At 49.8% G+C, this 21,462-nt stretch overlaps 1 protein-coding gene across 2 annotated transcripts in view; it reads right to left on the reverse strand.

Annotated features, from left to right (window-relative positions):
- SH3GLB1 (SH3 domain containing GRB2 like, endophilin B1) overlaps nt 1-21,462 on the reverse strand; it is a 289,157-nt gene that overhangs the window by 52,650 nt on the left and 215,045 nt on the right. For both annotated transcript variants that reach the window (XM_086953975.1, XM_086953976.1), the window contains one exon: nt 21,162-21,262. In XM_086953975.1, the coding sequence (XP_086810101.1) occupies nt 21,162-21,262 (101 nt within the window). The remainder of the gene's footprint in view (nt 1-21,161; nt 21,263-21,462) is intronic.

Consider the following 21,462-nt stretch of genomic DNA (forward strand, 5'->3'; position numbering starts at 1 on the left):
TTTCATTTATCTACAGAATATTTTCCAAGGGCTTGAAAAGTGCTTGCCTCCTGCTGAAGTCTCGGGGCTGAAAGACCTCACCTCCAGCTCCCTCTTGAATTTCCTTGCTGGGAATTCTGACTCCAGTCACTTGCGTGCCGCTGGGAGCTGGAAGCACGACGCATCGAGAAGAAGCGTGTCGCCGCCGCAGCTGAGATCATCGCAACGCCGGAGAAGCGAGCCTTCGTCGCATCACCGGAGAAGCGTGACGCCATTGAGAGGGTCACCAGTGCATCACTGGCGAAGCGTGTCGCAGGGCCTGTCGCAGCTCCAAAGTACAGAGTCGTCGCAAGGCTGCCAGGGCGTCATCGCATCGCCGCATCAAGGGCGCCATCATCTCGCATCGCAAACAGATCATCACATCGCATCCAGGCGCCATCTTGCGCACCGCAACGTGCCCACAAGCCGAGAATCTACGCATCACCTCCGCACCGGTAAGGCTCACGACGAGTCCCCTACTCTGCGCAAGCATTGAGGAAGGACGCAACCATTCCCCATGATCACGGAACCGACGCATCTCCCCTTTTGCGAGCCTCTTGTTTACTTTGAATTACGCATCCAGGTACTTTGTTGAGAACTTTGTTGCATTTAACATCAACTTGAACTAAGAGACTTTTAATCATCTTTTAAGCAATCTTAAGTGTAGTAATGTGGATTTTTGTTGTTTGTGGTATTGTGCTAAGTCTACATAAAGAATACTTATTTTTTATTAAACCTGTGTTGTATCCATCTGTAGTGTTTTCACTGTATTACTGTGTATATTCACAAATGCTTAACACACTGCCACTGAGATAAGCCTGTCTGCTCGTGCCAAGCTACCAAGGGGGTGAGCAGTGGTTATTAAGGAGTGTAATCCCCTTATTCTGACTTAGAAGTAAGGGTCCCTATTTGGACAAAGGTGAATACCATTGCCAACTAGAGACCCCCAGATCTAACAGCTACCATAACCCAACTCATCCTACCTACATAGTGTGCAATGTCTCCGTGTTTCCTGCTGTTCTCAATTGAAGACATAATGAGCCCTCCATTTCCCCCTTCTCAAACTTCTTGGGCAACCCCAGCTGGTGCAAACCACTTTTTATGCTTCCATGCACATGTTTATGCCCGAGGTCCAATGCCTTTTGGTCTCACATGGTGATGAGCCTCACCATTTGGCTATGCCCTATTTTGCCACTATGAATCTCAGGCTGCAGAACAGTAGGTTGGCCGCGTTAAAGTCCACCTCACAGAGGATGTCGAATCAGATGTACTGTGAGGACATTGGGACAGTAGGGTTGAGTACTATTTCCAATTCGCTCCAGATTGTAGTCCAGTAGACTGCTATGGGAGGACACTAAGAGTATGTGTAGAAAAGTGCCTTCAGCTACCTTGCATTGACGACATGTGTGGCTCTGGCCTGGCCCGGCCCATCATAAAATGCCAAGTTCTTTTTATAGTATACAAGCTTACACGTCGTGCGTTGCTGCGATCTCAGAAGAAAGGAAATTTAAGGTAACTTGTTATGATAACATTCAATTTACATTGTGTCATTTTTATTGAAACTCATTCATTTTAATATGGAAAACATTTTAAAGTGTTTTTTTAATTCTGTTTATTTATTCGAGTGCTTGTGGATACACAGTATTTTTTGTTTTTCCGTCTGGTGCGTACACGAATAAATCAAAAGGTTTTTCCGACGCATGAGCTGGCCACATACAGTTGTCCATGTGAGAAGCACGGATTCTCCAAATCTAGCACACACACTTGCAACGATTGTCTTTGTGCTTTGTTGATGGTCATTGCAAAAGCGAGTCGCACCGGAAACTGTAAACGTACAGTATTGGAAAGATTATGAGGGCCCTGGGGGGCCGGGAGGCCGATTTTTTAACACATTTTTATTATTTTTTTTGCCAGAAATCTTCGCGGGAGTGTACTCAACAACTTCCTACAGTTTCATGCTGATCAAATGAATGGTGTAGTAATGCCTAAAGGACAAACAGACAGACAGACATACATTCGTTTTTTTGACATTTATATATAGGTTTGTGAGACCTGGTATTCTTGGCGTGGTTTCCCCATATCATTTGCCTTCAGACCTCCTTTTTTGCAGACTTATTTTTTGCTGGCTATAGGTTTCTGGGCACTTTACCACTGCTAACCAGTGCTAAATTGCATGTGCTCTGGGCCTAAAACAAGGTAACATTGGCTTATCCAGAATTGGCACATTTAATTTACTTATAAGTCCCTAGTAAAGTTCACTACATGTGCCCAGGGCCTGTAAACTAAATGCTACTAGTGGGTCATTGGACAAATTGTGCCACCCATTTCTGTAGCCCTTTAAACAGGTCTTAGGTGGCCTGCCACTGCAAAGTGTGTGGGTACCGTTATTTTTTTTAAAAGGTTTATTTTTTTTTAACAGTGTTTTAATATAGTGTAGGTATTGACCATGACCTAGTGCGAAATTACCACAAGCTTGTTTGTATGATAAAAACGTTTCGTTTGGATAAAGGTCTGCCAGGTTATCACATTCCCCATCCTTCCACGCCTGAAAGGACATATGCGCACTCATGTCTCTTATGGGGGCTAATATCCATGTGGAGAGCTCCCTATGAAACGGTGCGTGTCTCAGTACCTCTTCTATTTATTGTTGCCATATTTTCGTATTTTGGCGTACTACATATGGCAGGTCATCACTGACCACCTTGCCCTGCATCAGTGCAACCGGGAGCATATTCAAGTGCACTCGCCCAGCAAGTAGTCGTTTTTCCCAGTTCTCTTTCTTCCAACCAGCGGGATGCATGTTGAAGCTGCACTGCTGCACATCAAAGTAGTATGGTCAAAGCGTGGGGCCTCGAGACCTCCCTCTTCTTATCTGCTGGTCAGCATATTCAGCGCTACCCTAGTGCGTCGCCCTGCCCATAGTAACGAGACAAGGACAGCGTTCATTTGTTTAAAGATCTGAGTATGGATCGAGCAAAGTGAAATCTGAAGGGCAAAGAGGCAGCTTCACCATTTTAGACACTGCAAGTCTGCCCATTAATGAAAGTGAACATTGTGTAGGTGGTCTGCACTCCATTTCTCCTTTTATTTAGTCTGAAAACATTTTTAGCCAGTTGCGTGCGACCCTGGGTAGTGCAAGCCCAAATGCACCAATACAAAGTATAGACATATGGGGAGCGCGTGTGGTTGCACGCTCCACACCCAGGTGCACTGCTTGTGTGGATGCCATATCCAACCTAAATTTCAACCATTCGACCTCTTCACGACGAAGGGCTGGATTTTAGCCCGAAATGCATTGGGTCTGGAATGAAATAAAAGAATGCTGCTCTGAATCAGTGTATTAGGATCTTATTTCCGAAAGAAGTCTGGATGGACACATGGAAGTATGAGAAGTTTCCGAAATGCAGAGCGATAAATATGTGGATTGGATGATTACGATGTTAACAGAGTGACGAACATTAATGAAAAATTTGAATAATCTGTGAAGAGGTCGAATGGTTGAAATTTAGGTTGGATATGGCATCCACACAAGCAGTGCACCTGGGTGTGGAGCGTGCAACCACACGCGCTCCCCATATGTCTATACATTAATGAAAGTGGGCAGACTTCCAGGAGACTTCGCTGCTTCACTCCAGCTTTCACAAGACTAGCAGACTCATCCTGTCTTCCTCTCATACCCGATTACATACGGATCTCCAAATTGGTACACATCATGACGCTTACAAAGGTGTCCTCGACACACCGAATTCAGGATTCTGACCCTGATCTATCACGTCTGGGGTTTTCCTTCAGGCCCCGCGGCCTCTGGATATTAAGTACCTGCTACTTTTTCACTGCCAACACGGGACCTTAAGCTTTCCAGTAGTTCCTGCCCACCCCCGGACCCTTGCGGCCTCTAGACCGTACCTATGTTCTCAAGAACTTGCTTATGTTCCCCTGCGTACCCACCCTCTCTGGTGCTCATGCCACCCAGTTACCAGCACTGGAACAGCTTCCCTCCTACGCTGCTTCTTATCCTGACCCCCCTTAGCCACAGGCTCAGCCTCTTCTGGCAAATTCCACTTGCTCACACTTGCTTTCGTCCTGATGATGATCTCACATTTATGAGATGTTAACACCGTTGACCTTTTACAACCAAAACTCCTTCTATGTATTAATTTATGTTAGACGGGAAACCTGGGGGTCGGCCGAGCAAGAGGGAGAGGCCTCCTGGTGAGGGTCCTCTCCTCATATCGTACGGACAGGCAACCACCCCCCCACAGATGGACACCACACAAAGATAGGTTCTCAACACTTTTATCAGTATTTTTAGGCAGGTTATCGGAACGTTACAGAAAGAGCAGGATACCGGGATCCCTCCAATTCTAGTCTCTGTGGGAAGGGGGTAGCGGGACAGTCTAGGTACCGGTCTGGTACAGGGGTCTCGGGTGGTCAGCTCTCAATCCTCGATCTGGAGGGTTCTCTAGTAGGGGCCGCGGCAGCGCCAGCAGGCCTTCAAGGATGGTTCACGAAGATGAGCCGCGGCAGCGCCAGCAGGCCTTCAAGGATAGTTCACGAGGGGGAGCCGCGGCAGCGCCAGCAGGCCTTCAAGGATGGTTCACGAAGATGAGCCGCGGCAGCGCCAGCAGGCCTTCAAGGATAGTTCACGAGGATGAGCCGCGGCAGCGCCAGCAGGCCTTCAAAGATGGTTCACGAGGATGAGCCGCGGCAGCGCCAGCAGGCCTTCAAGGATAGTTCACGAGGATGAGCCGCGGCAGCGCCAGCAGGCCTTCAAAGATGGTTCACGAGGATGAGCCGCGGCAGCGCCAGCAGGCCTTCAAGGATGGTTCACGAAGAGAAGCTGCGCCAGCAGGCCTCCAAGGATGAGTTTGTCTCGGTGTCTCTCGACTCCAGGATACAACTGGCTTCCTGCTGTGGAGCTGCCCCAGTTATAGGTCTGGGGCCCTTTGATGTCCGGACCCTCGCACTTGGAGGTCGGGGGTCCGGATGAGGGAGTCCAGACACCCAGCAGGGGGGTGGAGCCAGCACCCAGGGAGGCTGGGGGCGATCGAAACCAGGCGGATGGGAGCCATCGACACTCCTTCTCCCATTGACTCGCCAAGTGGTCTCTTTACCCCCTGGGTGGATGGTGGTGCCTCGATGTCGGGGCCTGGCTGGGCCGGAGGCTGAGGTCGACCCTAGGTCACGAGGCCTGGTCGTGGAGGGTCCAAGATGGCGGCTGGGCCGGAGACGGTGGTCCGGGAAAAGGGGTCCGGGCCAGCCGAGAAGGTTGTGGACATGAGTTTGAGTTCCATCGGGGAATAGCTGGGGTAGCCCGCGGAGGGCGGAAGGTGCGGCTCTTGTCCGGGGAACAGGGGTAACGGTAGTCCGGGACCCGCCATGCAGGAGGGGTCGGGCCACGCCACGAGGCCGGGTCCAACAATTTAATTTGGACTTTTTCCAATGTTGTCAATGCGATGTCATTTTAAATGTCACTAGCACCCCTCGCTTCAAGCACCTTCACTATATTCTTGTGTGAGCACAAGAACTATCACTTAAACAGCAGCATTTTGACACTCCATTCATGCTGTTAATAAATGTGATGTCATTCCAACCTTGTGTCCCTGCATACATTGGGCAAACAGTCCTCATAGGACTTTTGTCTGGTCTTGCGGACTAAACACTCATTTGAATAACATTAGCCCAAGCTACCCGAGGACCTTATTGGCCTCTTATGTACCATTGTTCTTTACTATACAATTCATTCCAGGAGGACACTGAGCGCCTCAGGGAATCTATGACCCTGTCCACATTCAGAGCGATTAACTGGCCATTGTCTAGTGCTACCTGGACGCCAAAGTACCGGAAATATGCCCATTCCCATCTATTTTCCAGGTCTAGGAGACTTTCTAAGGGCAATGTGGTCATGTGCGCCAGGGGGAAAATCAGGGATTTATGCCGGGTATATCGCAGTCCAGAGACCTCTCCAAATTCTGCAGGAGCCTCAGTAGGGCCACCATGGGGACACTAAATAAACAAGCATTTGCAATGCAATAGGTCTCGCATTATGAAAGTTTGAGCTATTGGTCTTGTAAATGACAAATTTTTTATTTATGGGTTGGTTTTGAAAATAGCGAAATTAATAGCTTTGTCACTTACAATGCCAATACTTTTATCTTTTGCAAATGTGACACCTATAGCATTTGTAATGCAACATGTTTTGTATTTACGTGACTTAGATGTATTGATATTACAAATAACAATGGCTTTTAATTTTTTTAAATACATAATACTTAAATAAAAGTTATTGTAATTTATAATGGCAATAGCTTAAACTTTTGTAAATAACTTTTGTGCGGATTATGTTCAGTGTATTTTATTGTGACGAAAATCCAAGAACAGAAGTGAAATATTAACATCTTTGTGACATTTGTAATAAAGCTTGAAACATTGAGAGAACATATTTGAACCAGTTGATGTTGAATGGTTGCACAGATTGATACTGTGGTGGCGACGAGTGATGCTGTGGCGTTCAGTGATGCTGTGGTAGCGCATATTGATGTTTTGGTGCCCCTGAGTGATGCTGAGGTGCCCCTGAGTGATGCTGTGGTGGTGCTGAGTGATGCTGTGGTACCCCTGAATGATGCTGTGGTGGTGCGTTAGATAGAGTGACTGAGGGCGATAGAGTGACTGAGGGCGATAGAGTGAGTGAGGGCGATAGAGGGAGTGAGGGCTATCGATATAGAGGGAGGGCGATAGATCGAGTGAGGGAGGGCGATAGATAGAGCGAACCAGGGAGGGCGATAGATTGATAGAGCGAGCCAGGGAGGGCGATAGATTGATAGATCGAGTGAGTGAGGGCGATAGATAGGTAGAGTGAGTGAGGGCGGTAGAGTGAGTGAGGGCGGTAGAGTGAGTGAGGGCGGTCGAGTGAGTGAGGGCGGTCGAGTGAGTGAGGGCGGTCGAGTGAGTGAGGGCGGTCGAGTGAGTGAGGGCGGTCGAGTGAGTGAGGGCGGTCGAGTGAGTGAGGGCGGTCGAGTGAGTGAGGGCGGTCGAGTGAGTGAGGGCGGTCGAGTGAGTGAGGGCGGTCGAGTGAGTGAGGGTGGTCGAGTGAGTGAGGGCGGTAGAGTGAGTGAGGGCGGTAGAGTGAGTGAGGGCGGTAGAGTGGTAGAGGTATGTGAGAGGGTGAGGGTGTGTGAGAGGGTGAGGGTGTGTGAGAGTGAGGGTGTGTGAGAGTGAGGGTGTGTGAGAGCCAGGGTGTGTGAGAGCCAGGGTGTGTGAGAGCCAGGGTGTGTGAGAGCCAGGGTGTGTGAGAGCCAGGGTGTGTGAGAGCCAGGGTGTGTGAGAGCCAGGGTGTGTGAGAGCCAGGGTGTGTGAGAGCCAGGGTGTGTGAGAGCCAGGGTGTGTGAGAGCCAGGGTGTGTGAGAGCCAGGGTGTGTGAGAGCCAGGGTGTGTGAGAGCCAGGGTGTGTGAGAGCCAGGGTGTGTGAGAGCCAGGGTGTGTGAGAGCCAGGGTGTGTGAGAGCCAGGGTGTGTGAGAGCGAGGGTGTGTGAGAGCGAGGGTGTGTGAGAGCGAGGGTGAGTGAGAGCGAGGGTGAGTGAGAGCGAAGGTGTGTGAGAGCGAGGGTGTGTGAGAGCGAGGGTGTGTGAGAGCGAGGGTGTGTGAGAGTGAGGGTGTGTGAGAGTGCGAGTGGTGAGTGAGGGCGTGCAAGGGTGAGGGTGAAGGGTTGTGAGTGGGTGAGGGGTTGTGAGTGGGTGAGGGGGTGTGAGAGGGTGAGGGGGTGTGAGAGGGTGAGGGTGACGGGGTGTGTGAGGGTGAGGGTGTGTGAGGGTGAGGGGTGTGAGAGGGTGAGGGTGTGTGAGGGTAAGGGTGTGTGTGAGAGTGAGGGTGTGTGTGAGAGTGAGGGTGTGTGTGTGAGAGTGAGGGTGTGTGTGAGGGTGAAGGGGTCTGAGGGAGGATGAGGGGGTGTAGGGATGAAGGGGTGTGAGGGTGAGGGGGCGTGAGGGTGAGGCGGTGTGAGGGGGGGGGTGGGGGTGTGAGGGTGAGGCGGTGTGAGAGTGAGGGTGAGGGGGCATGAGGGTGAGGGGGTGTGGGATGTGGGGATGCGTGAGGGTGAGGGAGGTGAGGGTGTGTGAGGGTGTGTGAGGGTGAGGGTGAGTGAGGGTGAGGGTGAAAGGGTGGGTGAGCATGGGTGAGAGGGTGAGTGAGGGGGTGTGTGAGGGTGAGGGGGTCTGAGGGAGGATGAGGGGGTGTAGGGATGAAGGGGTGTGAGGGTGAGGGGGCGTGAGGGTGAGGCGGTGTGAGGGTGGGGGGGTGAGGGGGTGTGAGGGTGAGGCGGTGTGAGAGTGAGGGTGAGGGGGCATGAGGGTGAGGGGGTGTGGGATGTGGGGATGCGTGAGGGTGAGGGAGGTGAGGGTGTGTGAGGGTGAGGGGGTGTGAGGGGGCATGAGGGTGTGAGGGGTGTGAGGGTGTGTGAGGGTGTGGGGGGTGAGAGGGTGTGGGGGGTGTGGTGGTGTGAGGGTGAGGGGGTGTGAGGGTGGGTCAGAGGATGTGAGGCTGAGGGGGTGTGAGGGTGAGGATGAGGGGGTGTGAGGGGGTGAGGGAGTGTTTGAGGGTGAGGGGGTGTGTTCGGGTGAGAGGGTGTGTGCGGGTGAGAGGGTGTGTGAGGGTAAGGGGGTGTGTGAGGGTGAGGGGGTGTGTGAGGGTGAGGTGGGTGTGTGAGGGTGAGGTGGGTGTGTGAGGGTGAGGGGGGTGTGTGAGGGTGAGGGGGTGTGTGAGGGTGAGGGGTGTGTGTGAGGGTGAGGGGGGTGAGAGGGTGTGTGTGGGTTAGAGGGTGTGTGACAGTGAGAGGGTAAGTGAGGGTGAGAGGGTAAGTGAGGGTGAGGGGGTGAGAGGGTGTATGAGGGTGTGTGTGAGGGTGAGGGGGGTGCGAGGGTGATAGGGGGAGAGGGGGTGAGAGGAGGTGAGAGTGTGTGTGAGGGTTCGAGAGGGTGAGTTGGTGAGGGTAAGGGTAAGGGTGTGAGGGTGTGTGTGAGGGGGTCTGAGGGGGTTTGAGGATGAGGGTATGTGAGGGTGAGGGGGTGTGAGGTTGAGGGGTGTGAGGTTGAGGGGGTGTGAGGTTGAGGGGTGTGAGGTTGAGGGGGTGTGAGGTTGAGGGGGTGTGAGGTTGAGGGGGTGTGAGGGGGTAAGGGGGATGAGGGGATGTGAGGGCGAGGGTGGGTGAGGATGAGGGGGTGTGAGGGTGAGGATGAGGGGGTGTGAGGGTGAGGGTGTTAGAGGGTGTGTGAGGGTGACCCAGATTGAAGAGTCAAAGATGAAGTTGTGGGTGCTTAAATTTGGCAATAAAGCTAAATTCGTGTTCATATGTGGTAATCTGCATACTAACACTGTATGCGTCACCTTGATTCTGAGGTCAACACAGCTACAATGTTGCCCAATATCACATATGAGGTCTCAGCCAGGTCTAGCTTTACAGCCAAAAGCACACTGCATGCTGGGACTTGTAGTTTCACTGTTAACAGCGTAAGTATAGGTTAATAAATCGCAGCATGCAAAGAGCTGTTGTATAAAAAAGGGGCTGAACTGGCTGAACTTATCACACTTCACGTGGTCCTTCTTGGCAGCAGTAAAATGAATAATTGGCAAGTACAATATGTTTAGCCAAAGGCACAACTCGATCTATAGCTATGGCAATTGTTTCGCCTATGTTGTTGTGAATGAGCAAAAATATAAAAAGTGCTTGTTTTCCAATGACAAGAGGCATTTCCCCAAAACGCCCAAAAAACAAAGAAAATAGGCACATGCCCATCTCGCATGTGCATGTATCTGGCGTCACCATCTCACATGTGCATGTATCTGTCAAGACGCTCCAGTGACACCAGTGTGATGACGTATACGTCATGATGCAGTAGCCATTTAAAAAACAAGATGTTGAGCTGACCCCGAAATGCGGACTTTGTTTCCCAGCACTAAAGTCAGCGGCTTTGGCTATTATGCCACATCCTCTACTTCAATTTCCATACCAGCAAATTGTAAACATATTTTTAAAGTAAATAAATACATTTATTAAATGCACCAAAGCAAGCAAAAAAAAAAACAAAGCAACTCCATTGTGTTGAAAGATGTTTTAGATTATCGCAAAGGGTAAAATTGCCTTAAAGCTAATTGTAATGTATTCACGCTTTTTTTTATCATAAAAAGAAGGGAGCCAAGCAGTCTGGGCGAGTATGATAAGTTTGAATAGTTTCTGGAAGTGTTGGGAAAGGAGACAGCGACAAGATAATAAAGTGCAAATTAGGCTCATAGCAAACATTGTTATCTTTACTGCAGTGGCATAAGTGGAACACACTTCTGCACCTATGCATCTATCGCCGGAAAAGCAGAGTACAGCCCGCAGCGCAGGAAGGCCTGTGCGGTACGCATGCAAAGCAGCAGCCCCGGGAACTTCAAGGTCGACAAGCCGCCCTGCTGCTATCTGCGAGCCAGAGTCACCCTGTATCACACCTGCTGCCAGCATGATTAGGGGGAGTCGGGCGGAAGACAACCGGACAAAGATTTTAACGTCCAGCGGTAAGGCCCTGCGGCTGTCCCTCTGCACATGCCCCCGCAGCAACCTACCCATGACACCTCACGCGCTGCAGAAAAATTGCTAACTGCAAACCCCGCCACTTGTGCACCTTCTGTCGGTGCCCTGCGAGGAGCGTCCTGCCAGCAGTTTCCTGAAGGAGCTAAATAAGACACTGGGTGCCCCTCTCTCCCTTCAGCGGGGAAAAGCGAGCCCGCAACGCCTCCTGGAGCAGCCCCCAGGACAAAGGCCATGCCCCGACCACCTGTTTGCACCGCCAGCATTATTAGGCACAGCCCGCCGTACTGAAAAGCGGCTGTGGCCTGTGTGTGCCCATGGAACGCTTACCGGAGTGCATTGTCCCGAATGAGGTCTAGAAGGGAGCCTCCCGGCACTGTGCACCTCCGTTTTCCCAAAGAAACTTCCAGGAACAGAATGTGGCCTGCTGTTTTCGGCGGAGAGAATCACGATATTCTCAGAGAGTATCGGCAGCGCCCTAGCGGTGGTCTCATGACACTGCATCCTCGCCAGCAACTGAAGGAAAGTGCTGGGTACTAACTATGTGCCCGGTCGCGTCGCGTGGTGCAGATGGTCAAAACGAAACTGAAACCTACGGAGCATGGAGTCGGATTCTGACGGGCGCGACCCAAATCCAAGGAGCGCGTCAGAATCAGACATTCATGGCAAACAGCCAGAAGCAAAAGCGCGCTCACAAGGAGAAATCTGACACTGAAAAAGCGCGCGTCCGACTCGTGTCCACATATTCAAGTAAGCAAATAGGTATACTAAAGTATACAAGAGGTCTCGAATGCTCGACCTAAAAAGGGCCTTGTCTGCATACAGGGAGATCACCTGCGTCGTGTCTCCCACCTGAATACCCCACTGCCTCATCTCCTCTCGCATCCGCGCCGCCAGGGGCTCAATGGCCAGGGCAAAGAGGAGGGGCGAAAGCAGGCATCCCTGATGTGTGCCCCGCCCAAGACCCACCACCGCCGAAAGAGCTTTTCCCACCCACACTCGTGGCTCTGTGTACAGTATTTTGATTGGAAATGGGGTCCAAACCCCACTGCTTTAAGTACCTCAAGCAAGTATCCCCAGTAAAATGCATCAACGGCCTTTAACAGGTCTATTGACACTAGAGCGAGTTCTTCAACTCAATGATTCACATTTTGCATAATATGGGTTAGCAGACACAGGTTTGTACCAGTGTGGAGTCAAGGAATTAAGCCACATTGGTCTTCATGTATAAGGTGTGGCATATGTGGGCTGAGGCGAGAGGCAAGGAGTTTGCATAATATTTTCGCGTCTGTATTGATCATGGTAATTGCGTGATAGGCAGAAGGTTCACAGCTGTCCCCGCCTGGTTATAGCACCATACAGATTTTGCCTTGTCTGATGGTGAAGGGTAGGATTTCTTGATCGTAAACCTGCAGCAGTGCCTGAGACACAGTGTCCGAATATGGGCAGTAGAACTCAGGCGGGCACCCATTTCCCCCTGTGGCCTTAGCCCCTGGGAGCATTAGTAATGCCCCTTGCATTTCCTCGAGGGTCAGCTGAGCTTAAAGCTCCTCAGAGGCTTTCGTGGGGAGGCGCGCCAGGTTCAAGGCTCGCAAGTATGAAATGAATTTATCCTCTCACTGCCGGGTCCGCAGCGTACACTGTCTTGGGATGTTGCTGCATCACCTGCAGGATTGCATTGTGTGCAGTTTTAAACTACTGTGCACCTGGCAAGTGAGCGCTCCTGCCAGGCCCCTTCCTTTTAAATACAAATAAGTCCCCCTAAGGTAGGCCTTACACAGCCCAAGGGCAGGGTGCAGTTTATTTGAAAAGTAGGACATGTACCTTTAAGTTTCACATGTCATAGTAATTTTTCACTACTGCAAGTCCTATCTGTCCCATAAGTGAACATTGGGGTTACCTTATTACATCTTCTAAGTGTAATTTCCAATGTGGGAAGAGATGAGAGCCATGTTTGTGGGCTCTGGAATTCCAATTTCAAATCCTAACTTCTGGTGAAGTTAGATTTTAAAATGCTATTCTAAAAATAACACTTTTTAGAAAGCTGGCATTTTCTTACTTTAACCATTTGGTGCCTTCTACAGTCTGTGAATTCACACCTGGGGTGGGTGACAGCTAAGCTTTATGCATTCCACCTATCCAGTCTCACACAAAGAAAGCTTAGGTGCGACTGATTGGTCTTCCCCATCCTGATGGGCCATCCTGGGTAGGATAGTAGGGAGGGGCTGACACACCTAATTGGGCTGTGTCTTGTCCCCACACAAAGGGCTGCATACTCCCCTGTAGTGAGTTTGGAGCAGTGGCATGAAGGGCAGAGACTATGTGTACTTCAAAGGCCTCTTTTTGAAGTCTCCCCGTAAGTACTGGAACTCAGACACCACCAACTCAGTATACTTCTGTACCTGAGGATACTCTGTCATAAAGAAGGACTGCGGTGCTACTGAAAGGACTGTCACTGGACTCCTGGTCTGCTGACTTGCTGCTTTCTGTACTCTTGCCTTGGATTGAGAAGGACTGGACCTGCATCTCTGCAAATCAGACCCAAAGTAACTCAAAGTTTGCTTCCTTTGTTAAAAGTCTTTGGGGCATCAAAGACTTCCAACCATTCACCTAAGTAACTGGGCTCTGCAACAGAGTGCTTGGCCCTGTCAAGTTGTGCCTACCCAGTCCGGCACCCTTGGAAGTGTATATGAAGTGCTGCAACAGCTGAAATTCATGCATCAAAGAAGTTGTGCTGATCGTAACCGGCGCAACTCCTTTGGAGCATCAATGCTGCTGCACGAACCATGTACCTTGCATCTCTGACTGTGCAGCGCATCAACTCCAGGTCCTGACACATCCACGACTTTGCGTGTCTCAGAGCATTCCTTCGTGCTGTCCGCATCGCCCTGCCCATCAGTTTGACGCCGATGTATTGCTTTAATGCTCCTTGCATCTGGACCCTCAACGCATCCTTGACACTGTGCAGCACAGAACATCCTTCATCTGAACGATCAATGATGATGTATCACCTCCCCTGCAACTCACATAGTCTTCGAAGCATGCAAGGTACTGTGTTAACGGGCCAAGGCTGGTCACGGTTATAGACCAGCCCTCCATCGCACCCGGCATTAACATTTAGATTTGACCTGGTCTTGCATGAACTGATGGCCCTGGTTGGTGCTTTATGCTTCTAAACACTACATGTCAGTTTATTCTTTAAACTCCGGTTATGCTTATTGGGTTTTTGTCGTTTTGTTCAATACATTACGCTCTATTTTTCTAACGAGGTTTGGTATCTTTTTGTGTGGTGTTTTTGCCGTTTTACTGTTTGAAGTGTTGCACAAATACTTTACACATTGCCCCTTAAGTTAAGCCTGACTGCTCTGTGCCAAGCTATCAGAGGGTGAGCACAGGTTAATTTAGGGTGTGCATCTGACTTACCCCGACTTGGATTGTGGTTCCTGCTTGCGCAGGGTGCGTTCCTCTGCCAACCAGAAACTCAATTTCTAACATTTATATTCAATTAAGGATCTTAAGTTACACGAGGCTCAGTCCGGACTTAATGGCCACCTTTCTGGGTGCATTAACCCCTTCCATGCTCATGACGAGCTGAGCTCGTCATGAGGCACAGTTGAGCTGTGCTGATGACGAGCTGAGCTCGTCATAAAAGCAGCAGAATAACAATTTCCAGCACAGGGGAAAAATAACCACAGCAGCGATGTGGTTAAACCAGCCTCCCAATGAATATCTACCACTAAGCCAATATACCTTACTCATGTTGCCCGCAGTTTCTCGGTCTTATTATTAATGATCATGTAGTATATTTGTGAGATCACCTTGGTTTGGAGCTCTTCTACAATCGTGTCTTCTATTGGGTTCTGTTTAAGGGTCTTTGGCCTGTCTACTGCCTCTGCCCAAAGGGCATGAGGATACCCCTTTTTTTAAAAAAAATAGTGCACTATAAACCCATAAGTAAGTAATCAGTTTTGGTTAAAATAGTTATTTGGATTGGGAGTTGTAAGCGCAAACTGCAATCATAAATGTAAACTAGTTCTATCTGGAGCACAAATATTTTTCAGCAACTGATTAGAACATTGTTTCACAAGAAGGTTACAGTAACAGTACTGAGACAACTTTTCCACAGTCAATTTATGTCACACTCTCTCTCATAAGTTGTCCACATGACAAATGACCAGAACAGACAAGTTACTTATCTTCGGTAACACATTATGTGGTAGAGACATATATATCCTTCCAATTTACAAGGCATCAGACCAGAACTGGAAGACTTGTGCTTGAGCAATAACTGTGCGTGCCAGGAGGTGGGATTGGTTGGCTCCGCATGACATCATCAGCAATCAGCATAGTCGTCCGCGCTGGAAGTTTAATCTGCGTCACCTATATAGGTGCCACCATGGCACGCTGACGTCAGTTACTTTTCACAACTTTCCATGGCAGGTGCGTGGATGCATGAAGTGAACTGACCGTGGTGTGTTTAGAACAACTAGAGCCAGACCTGACCCTAAAAACATTCCCGGAGTGCAGGGTGGTTGGGTGAGTCGGTAAGGAATCTTCAGCTAGATTATGTCTCTAACAGATAAGGCGTTACTCAAGGGCAGAAACTTGTCAATCTGAAAGAGACATCTAGCCGCAGACTCCTTACCATAAAATATATACCCCAGCAATGCCATCCCCGGAGGACAAGTTTAGACCAAGAATGTTGCAGGACAGAGCGGCCAAAATGGCCATCCCTGTGGATTGGAATGTCCAAGTAGTAGTGCTTAGTGAACATGTGCAGCGATACCCACGTTGCTGCCTGACACCACTTTGCAAAGCTGTGGTCGCAGCTTTAGCTCTGGTGGAATAAGCTCTTTAGCCTTCAGGAGGCTGTTTCTTGACCAGAGCATAGCAAATTCTGATGCAGCGGATGATCCATTTCGCGATAGTCCTCTTCTGCACCGCACAATATTTCTTTGATCCAATGCACCCCGCGAAAAGTTGGTTGCTCCCACGTAACTCTTTAGTGCGGTCAAGGTAGAACGACAAATGCTCTTTTTGGGTCCAGATGATGGAGACACTCCTCTTCAGAGGGGTGCGAAGGAGCATTGAAAGTGGGCAAGGTGACAGATTGTCCCACTTGGAAAGATGTTACCACTTTTGGTAAGAAAGAGACCCTAATGCTAAGCTCCAACTTATCAAGGAAGATGCTCAGGTAAGGAGACTTGGATAACAGAGCCTGCAATTCGCTCACCCTCCTGGCAGAAGTTATTGCCACTAAAAAGGCTGTTTTAATGGAAAGCAGCCAGAGGGGGCAGTTGTGAGGTTCTAATGGAGCACAGTAAGGCGAGAACACAATTAAAGTCCCACTGAGGCATGATGAATGGGGCAGGTGGGAACATATGTATAAGCCCCTTAAGAAATATATTTACAATATGTTGCTCATTTCTTCCACTGGCAGGCGTTCAGAATTTTGGTAGAGGGATGCCTGACTGCTAAAAGCACATCACAGACTTCGGCAGGACGATGGAATTCTGTCAACTGTCAGCACTCAATTTCCACGCAAGAAGGTGTAGAATTAACAGGTTCGGTGGAAGACCCTCCCCTGCTTCTGTGACAGAAGATCCTCCCGAGGGGGCAGCCTGATCGGAGGACCAATGCTCAGCTGGAGAAGATCTGGATACCAGACTCTCCATGCCCAGTCCGGAGCCACAAGAATGACTTAGGCCCAGTGGCTCCTGATCTTCTTGAGCAGTCTGGATAGGAGTGGTATGGGCCTAGAGGCATACTGGAGGCCTAAGCTGAAATTGTCGCCTTTGAAACCTCAGAGCACATAACTGTTGACATTGCGCGTACTTGGCAGAGGCAAACCGATCTAAACAAGGGTTTCCCCACTTCTGAAAGAGACCTTGACCACCTCCCGATGGAGACTCCATTTGTGATCTGCTAGGCATCGCCGGCTGAGTGCGTCCGCCCTGGTATTCAACTAACCTGTCAGGTGTTGAACCACCAGGGATATGCCCTGCTGTACCAGCCATGACCAGAGATGCAGGGTCTCTTGACAAAGGGTCCATGAAGCACCACATGGTGATGGTGTTGTCAGTGAACATCTGAATCAGCTTTCCCTTGGTGGAAGGAAGAAAAGCTTTCAATGCCTAGTAAATCGCTCGGAGCTCCAGCAAGTTCATGTGGAGTCTGGATTCCGCCGGAGACCAGAATCCTCGAACCTTCACCTCTCCCAGATGGCCGTCTCATCCCATGATTGACGCATCCGTCACTACTGTGTGATCTGGTAGGGGAAGGGGAGACTCTCTGACCCAATCGCGGTTGGTCAGCCACCACTGCAGATCCTTTGCAGGGCCCCGCGATCTGGAACATGATGGAGAGATTCTACTGGTGCTGCGCCGACTGGAACTACAGGTCCCACTGCACAGCCCGCATATGCCATCTGGCCTGTGTCACTAGCAGGATGCACGAGGCCATGAGGCCCAGCAGCATCAGAGCCAGTCTCGCCAATATCCAGGAGAGAGGCAAAAACATCAGTATCATAGCCTGAATATCCTGGACTCGATGCTCGGGAGGATAATCCCAAAACTGCACTGCGTCCAGAACAGCTCTGATGAAAGGGTGTGCCTGATAGGGAGTCATGTGTGACATCGGCATGTTGATAGATAACCCCAGCAAATGCAGGAGATTCGGCGTAGTCTGGAGGAGGGAGAGGACAGTCTGGTGAAAGCTCACCTTTAACAGTCAGTCATCGAAATATAGGAAGACTGGCACCCTTGATCTTCGCAGATGAGCTGCTAATACCGCCATTACCTTGGTTAACACCCGAAGAGCGCTGTTAATGCCATAGGGGAGTACTGTGAACTGAAGGAGGTTATGGCGTACTGTGAACCACAGGTAGCGCCAATGGGCAGGCAGGACAGGACTATGAAAATTGGAATCCTGCAAGTCCTATGCCACCATCCAGTCTCCAGGGTCAGGGCAGACAAGACCTGAGGCAGAGTGAGCGCTTTAAACTTTTCCTTTTTGCAGAAGTAGTTAAGAGCTTGTACATCTAGACTAGGACAACCCTTGCCCTTTTTCGAGACCAGAAATTACAGGGAATAGTAACTACAGCCTACTTCTGGTGCTAGAACCCTCACTATGGCTCACTTGGCCGAGAGAGTCCTGACGTACTCCTGAAGCAAGGTCAGGTGGTCCTCTGTCAGCCGGTCGTACGTCGGAGACATGAAAGGAGGTAGTCTTGAAGGGGAGGGAATAGCCCTATCGGACTATCTGAAGAACCCACTTGTCCTACATGATTTTTTGCCAGTGGTGGAGGTGATGGCTGATCCTGCCACCAACTAGCCGCCCATGATCTTGAAAGGCCTTACTAGCAAGATTTAGAGCAGGGGTCTCCAAACCGGTCCTGGAGGGCCGGATCCATGCCAGATTTTTAAAATTACTACATGTATCTCAATGGGGATATCCAAAAAATCTAGCATGGATACAGCCCTCCAGGACCGGTTTGGAGACCCCTGATTTAGAAGCTGCAGGGGGATGAGTGGACTGGCTCGACCTCTGGCTGCCTGACCCACAGGATCAAAAGTAGCCCAACCCACAGCTGCACAGAGGTTGCTGAACTTGCACAATCTTCTGGCTGGTATACGTCTGGCGCGGCTAATAGCCCCTTCTGTGGCAACTAAAGGGGCGAAAAACAGACGTGGACGGGTGGACTACTTACAACAAGGAGCTAAGGGGATAAAGAACAGGTCGTCCCCCTCTCACCATATCATATACAACTCGGGACCTGTTCCTGAGGTGAATGTACTCCTCCTAATCCTGGCCAACTAATAACATTGTGTAGATGGAGCAGCGGCTATCAATTTGCCGTCTCGCTTTACTGGATCTGGGTCACCATTTTACAAAAGAGATTCATTAAAAAACGGTTGTGCTGTTTTCCAATATGATTCCTCCTCTTCTCAACCCTCCCATCCCTCAAAGGGTTACCTTAAGTGAGTGGAGAGGAAACGTGGAAAGAAAAAGTGTGGAAGGGGAATGGTAGAGCCTAACAGGAGTAACACCATGGAGGCTGGCAGGATGGTACTCGCCTGCTGCCTAGGTTCTCATCATCAGCATCCACCACTCCGAACAAAAGAAGTGTGATAGTGCTCAAAAGAATGAAAAAATAAAAATTGTGTGTTGCTAGGATGTCAATTCCCGCCTGAACAACAAACCTGGTGTACTGCAGGTCTGGACCCAAAAGAGGAAATAATGTGCTGATCCGTATGGCGCATTAGTCCCGTGTTATAAAACCGAGCTAGACCACACTGGCCAAATAATCTTTATTCTGTGCTGTGTGTCTGCTCACTTTAAAAAGCCGACATGTTTAGTTGCCCCTAGAAAACTTACGGCAACTTCCTCAGGGCATGGGTCTATCACTCCACCCTGCACCAGATTTCATATGTGTGCCGTGATTAGGCACTCGACAGGCATACCTATACCTGTATGCTCATATGGGTGTGCGCATAAGTCACTCTCACTGTTTAGTTCCTCGTACTGCCACCGTCAGCTGGGACCTCGTGTGGCGTGGAACGTTGTCTCTGCACCCAACGGTGCAGAGACAACGGACGGGTGGACACCAAGAGGCCCAAAGACATGGCTGTAGCCCGCAAGTACTTAAAGCTCTTCAGGGTCACGTCTTCCTGGTCTCCCAAGAGATGAGTGCCATCAAAGGGCAGGTCCATAAGGGAAGCCTGGACACTTCCAGAAAAGCCAGAAGTTCTCAACCAGGCATGCCGAACAGTCACCATTGAGGACATTGTTCTGCCTAGCGAGTCGGTGGTGTTAAGCCCACAACAAATGGTGAACTTGGCCGCATCTCTCCTGTTTGATACCATTTGTAAGGGAATGGCCCAGGCCTGTGGCAGCACTTGCGCCAACTTTTCCCACAAGGAGTGGGCATAATGGCTCAATAAGCATGCAGGGTTCACAAAAATGCAAGCCTGGCGGAAGAAATAAATCTTCTCGCCCCAACTTTCAGCCTCTTGGATTCCCTGTCTGGGGGTGCGGAAGGAAAAAGCACCTTCTGAAGTAGAGGCTTGGACCACTAAGTTCTTGATGTAAGATGGTTGTGAGAAATTATAGGTCGCCCTGGGCAGGGCAATGGCAGCAGGCGATTGTCCTATTCACAGGAGCTCTTGTACTGGGCTTGGACCAGGTTCCCAGAAGGACATCATTCAAGGCCTCATTGAAAGGCAGGAGGGGTTCCGTGGAAGAGACACCCAGCAATAGGACCTCTGTCAAAATGTTTGTCTTGACTTCCACCGAAGGTAGCTGAAGGTCATGGACCTTAGCTACCCTTCTCACTACCATTGCATATGAAGCTCCCACCTCCATAACCCCGGAAGGGAGAGAAAGCAGGCCAGAATCTGAGGAGGTATCCAGTCCAGTGGTCTCGATCAATTCCTCATACCAGTCAATTTCATACTGGTCTGGTAAAGGGTCCAGCGACCACTCCCAATCCTCCTCCATTCCTAGCCCCTCAAAATAAGACAAAGGAATCGCCCGAGGACCAAAGGGTGCAGTCAGTGCCAGAATCAACATCGGTAGGTGCTGATCCGCCCCAGTGTTGTCAGGGATAAGAATGGGGCTACTGCCGGTGGAAGTCTCAATGCAGGGGCCGATGCCGGGGAAGGTCATCAGTACGGAACCCAATGGAGACCCCTCTGAGCCTCCGGGGCCTGGAGGCCCGACCGGAGGGTCAGGCCCCCAAAACATGAGGCACATGGTGTCATAGAATACTTTAAGCTGGGTTGGGATCACTGGGGCTCCTGGAAAGGCAGGAACCATGGAGCCAACCCAGACGCAGGTTCCGCAGAACAAGGCCTAGAGAATCAAGAGTACTCAGTCACGGTCAGCCGAAGGATGGGGAGAAATTGAAGCATGTTTCAACTTCTTGTGTTTCTTATGTCTCGTATCTGACGACCTGATAACTTCAAGTGTGAGGACGAAGCCTTAGGACTCCCAGACAGCAGTACCCGGACCTCCTTCTCGACTGGGACTGGGAATGAGACCTAGAGCAAATGGCATGGAGCCGAACGCCAGGCCACAAGCAGGAGCACGATTTTGAGTAGTGGTCACACTACCGGCACCATAGACGAATTAAGTGTGGATCCTTCAACAACATGGCGCAATGGCAGGTGCTGCATGGTCTGAATCAAGAAATCTTCTTCAACATTGAAGTAAAACATACCCAACAAAAATAGTGGACAAAACGTTGAAAAAAGCCAGTCAAAAAAGTTGCAGAGGGTAGCCTTCTTCACAGATCTGCGCTAGGTGGACAAGAAAGAAAAGAACGGATGTCAACGCGCCAAGGTAGCCCCTATCTAGGTGACGCAGATGTCACTTCCGGCGTGGATGTCGTCACGTGGAGCCAACTCATGACGCCTACCGGAGCGCAAGGGTATTCCTCAAGCAAAAGTCTTTCTGATCCAGCCTGATGCCTGGGAAATTCTATGGTAAGGAATCTGCGGCTAGATGTCTTCATCAGATATACAAACATTGTGACTGAGTCAAATTATGAACCTAATAATGGAAGCACAAGCTATTCATTTACCTTCCAAGTTGTTTTTGGAGGTCAAGCATGTACTGATAACATTGTGCGTAGTAAGTCATTTGAGCTTCCACAAAGTCATTCAGACAACGAAGATGATGTGCCTACAATGAAAATATTTAACAATTTAATAAAATTTAATACAATTACAGATATACTGAATAAACACATAAAACAGTTATTCACTGCCAAATAGTAAGGGCAAAACAGATCTCTCAAATAAAATGTTGATGGCTTTATAATTTTTGAAATAACACGTTAAGCTCCCCAAACTAGCCATAAAATGCTAAGCAAACAGGTCCAT

The sequence above is a fragment of the Lissotriton vulgaris genome, chromosome 1_1 (assembly GCF_964263255.1).
Source record: "Lissotriton vulgaris chromosome 1_1, aLisVul1.2, whole genome shotgun sequence".
NCBI lineage: Eukaryota > Metazoa > Chordata > Amphibia > Caudata > Salamandridae > Lissotriton > Lissotriton vulgaris.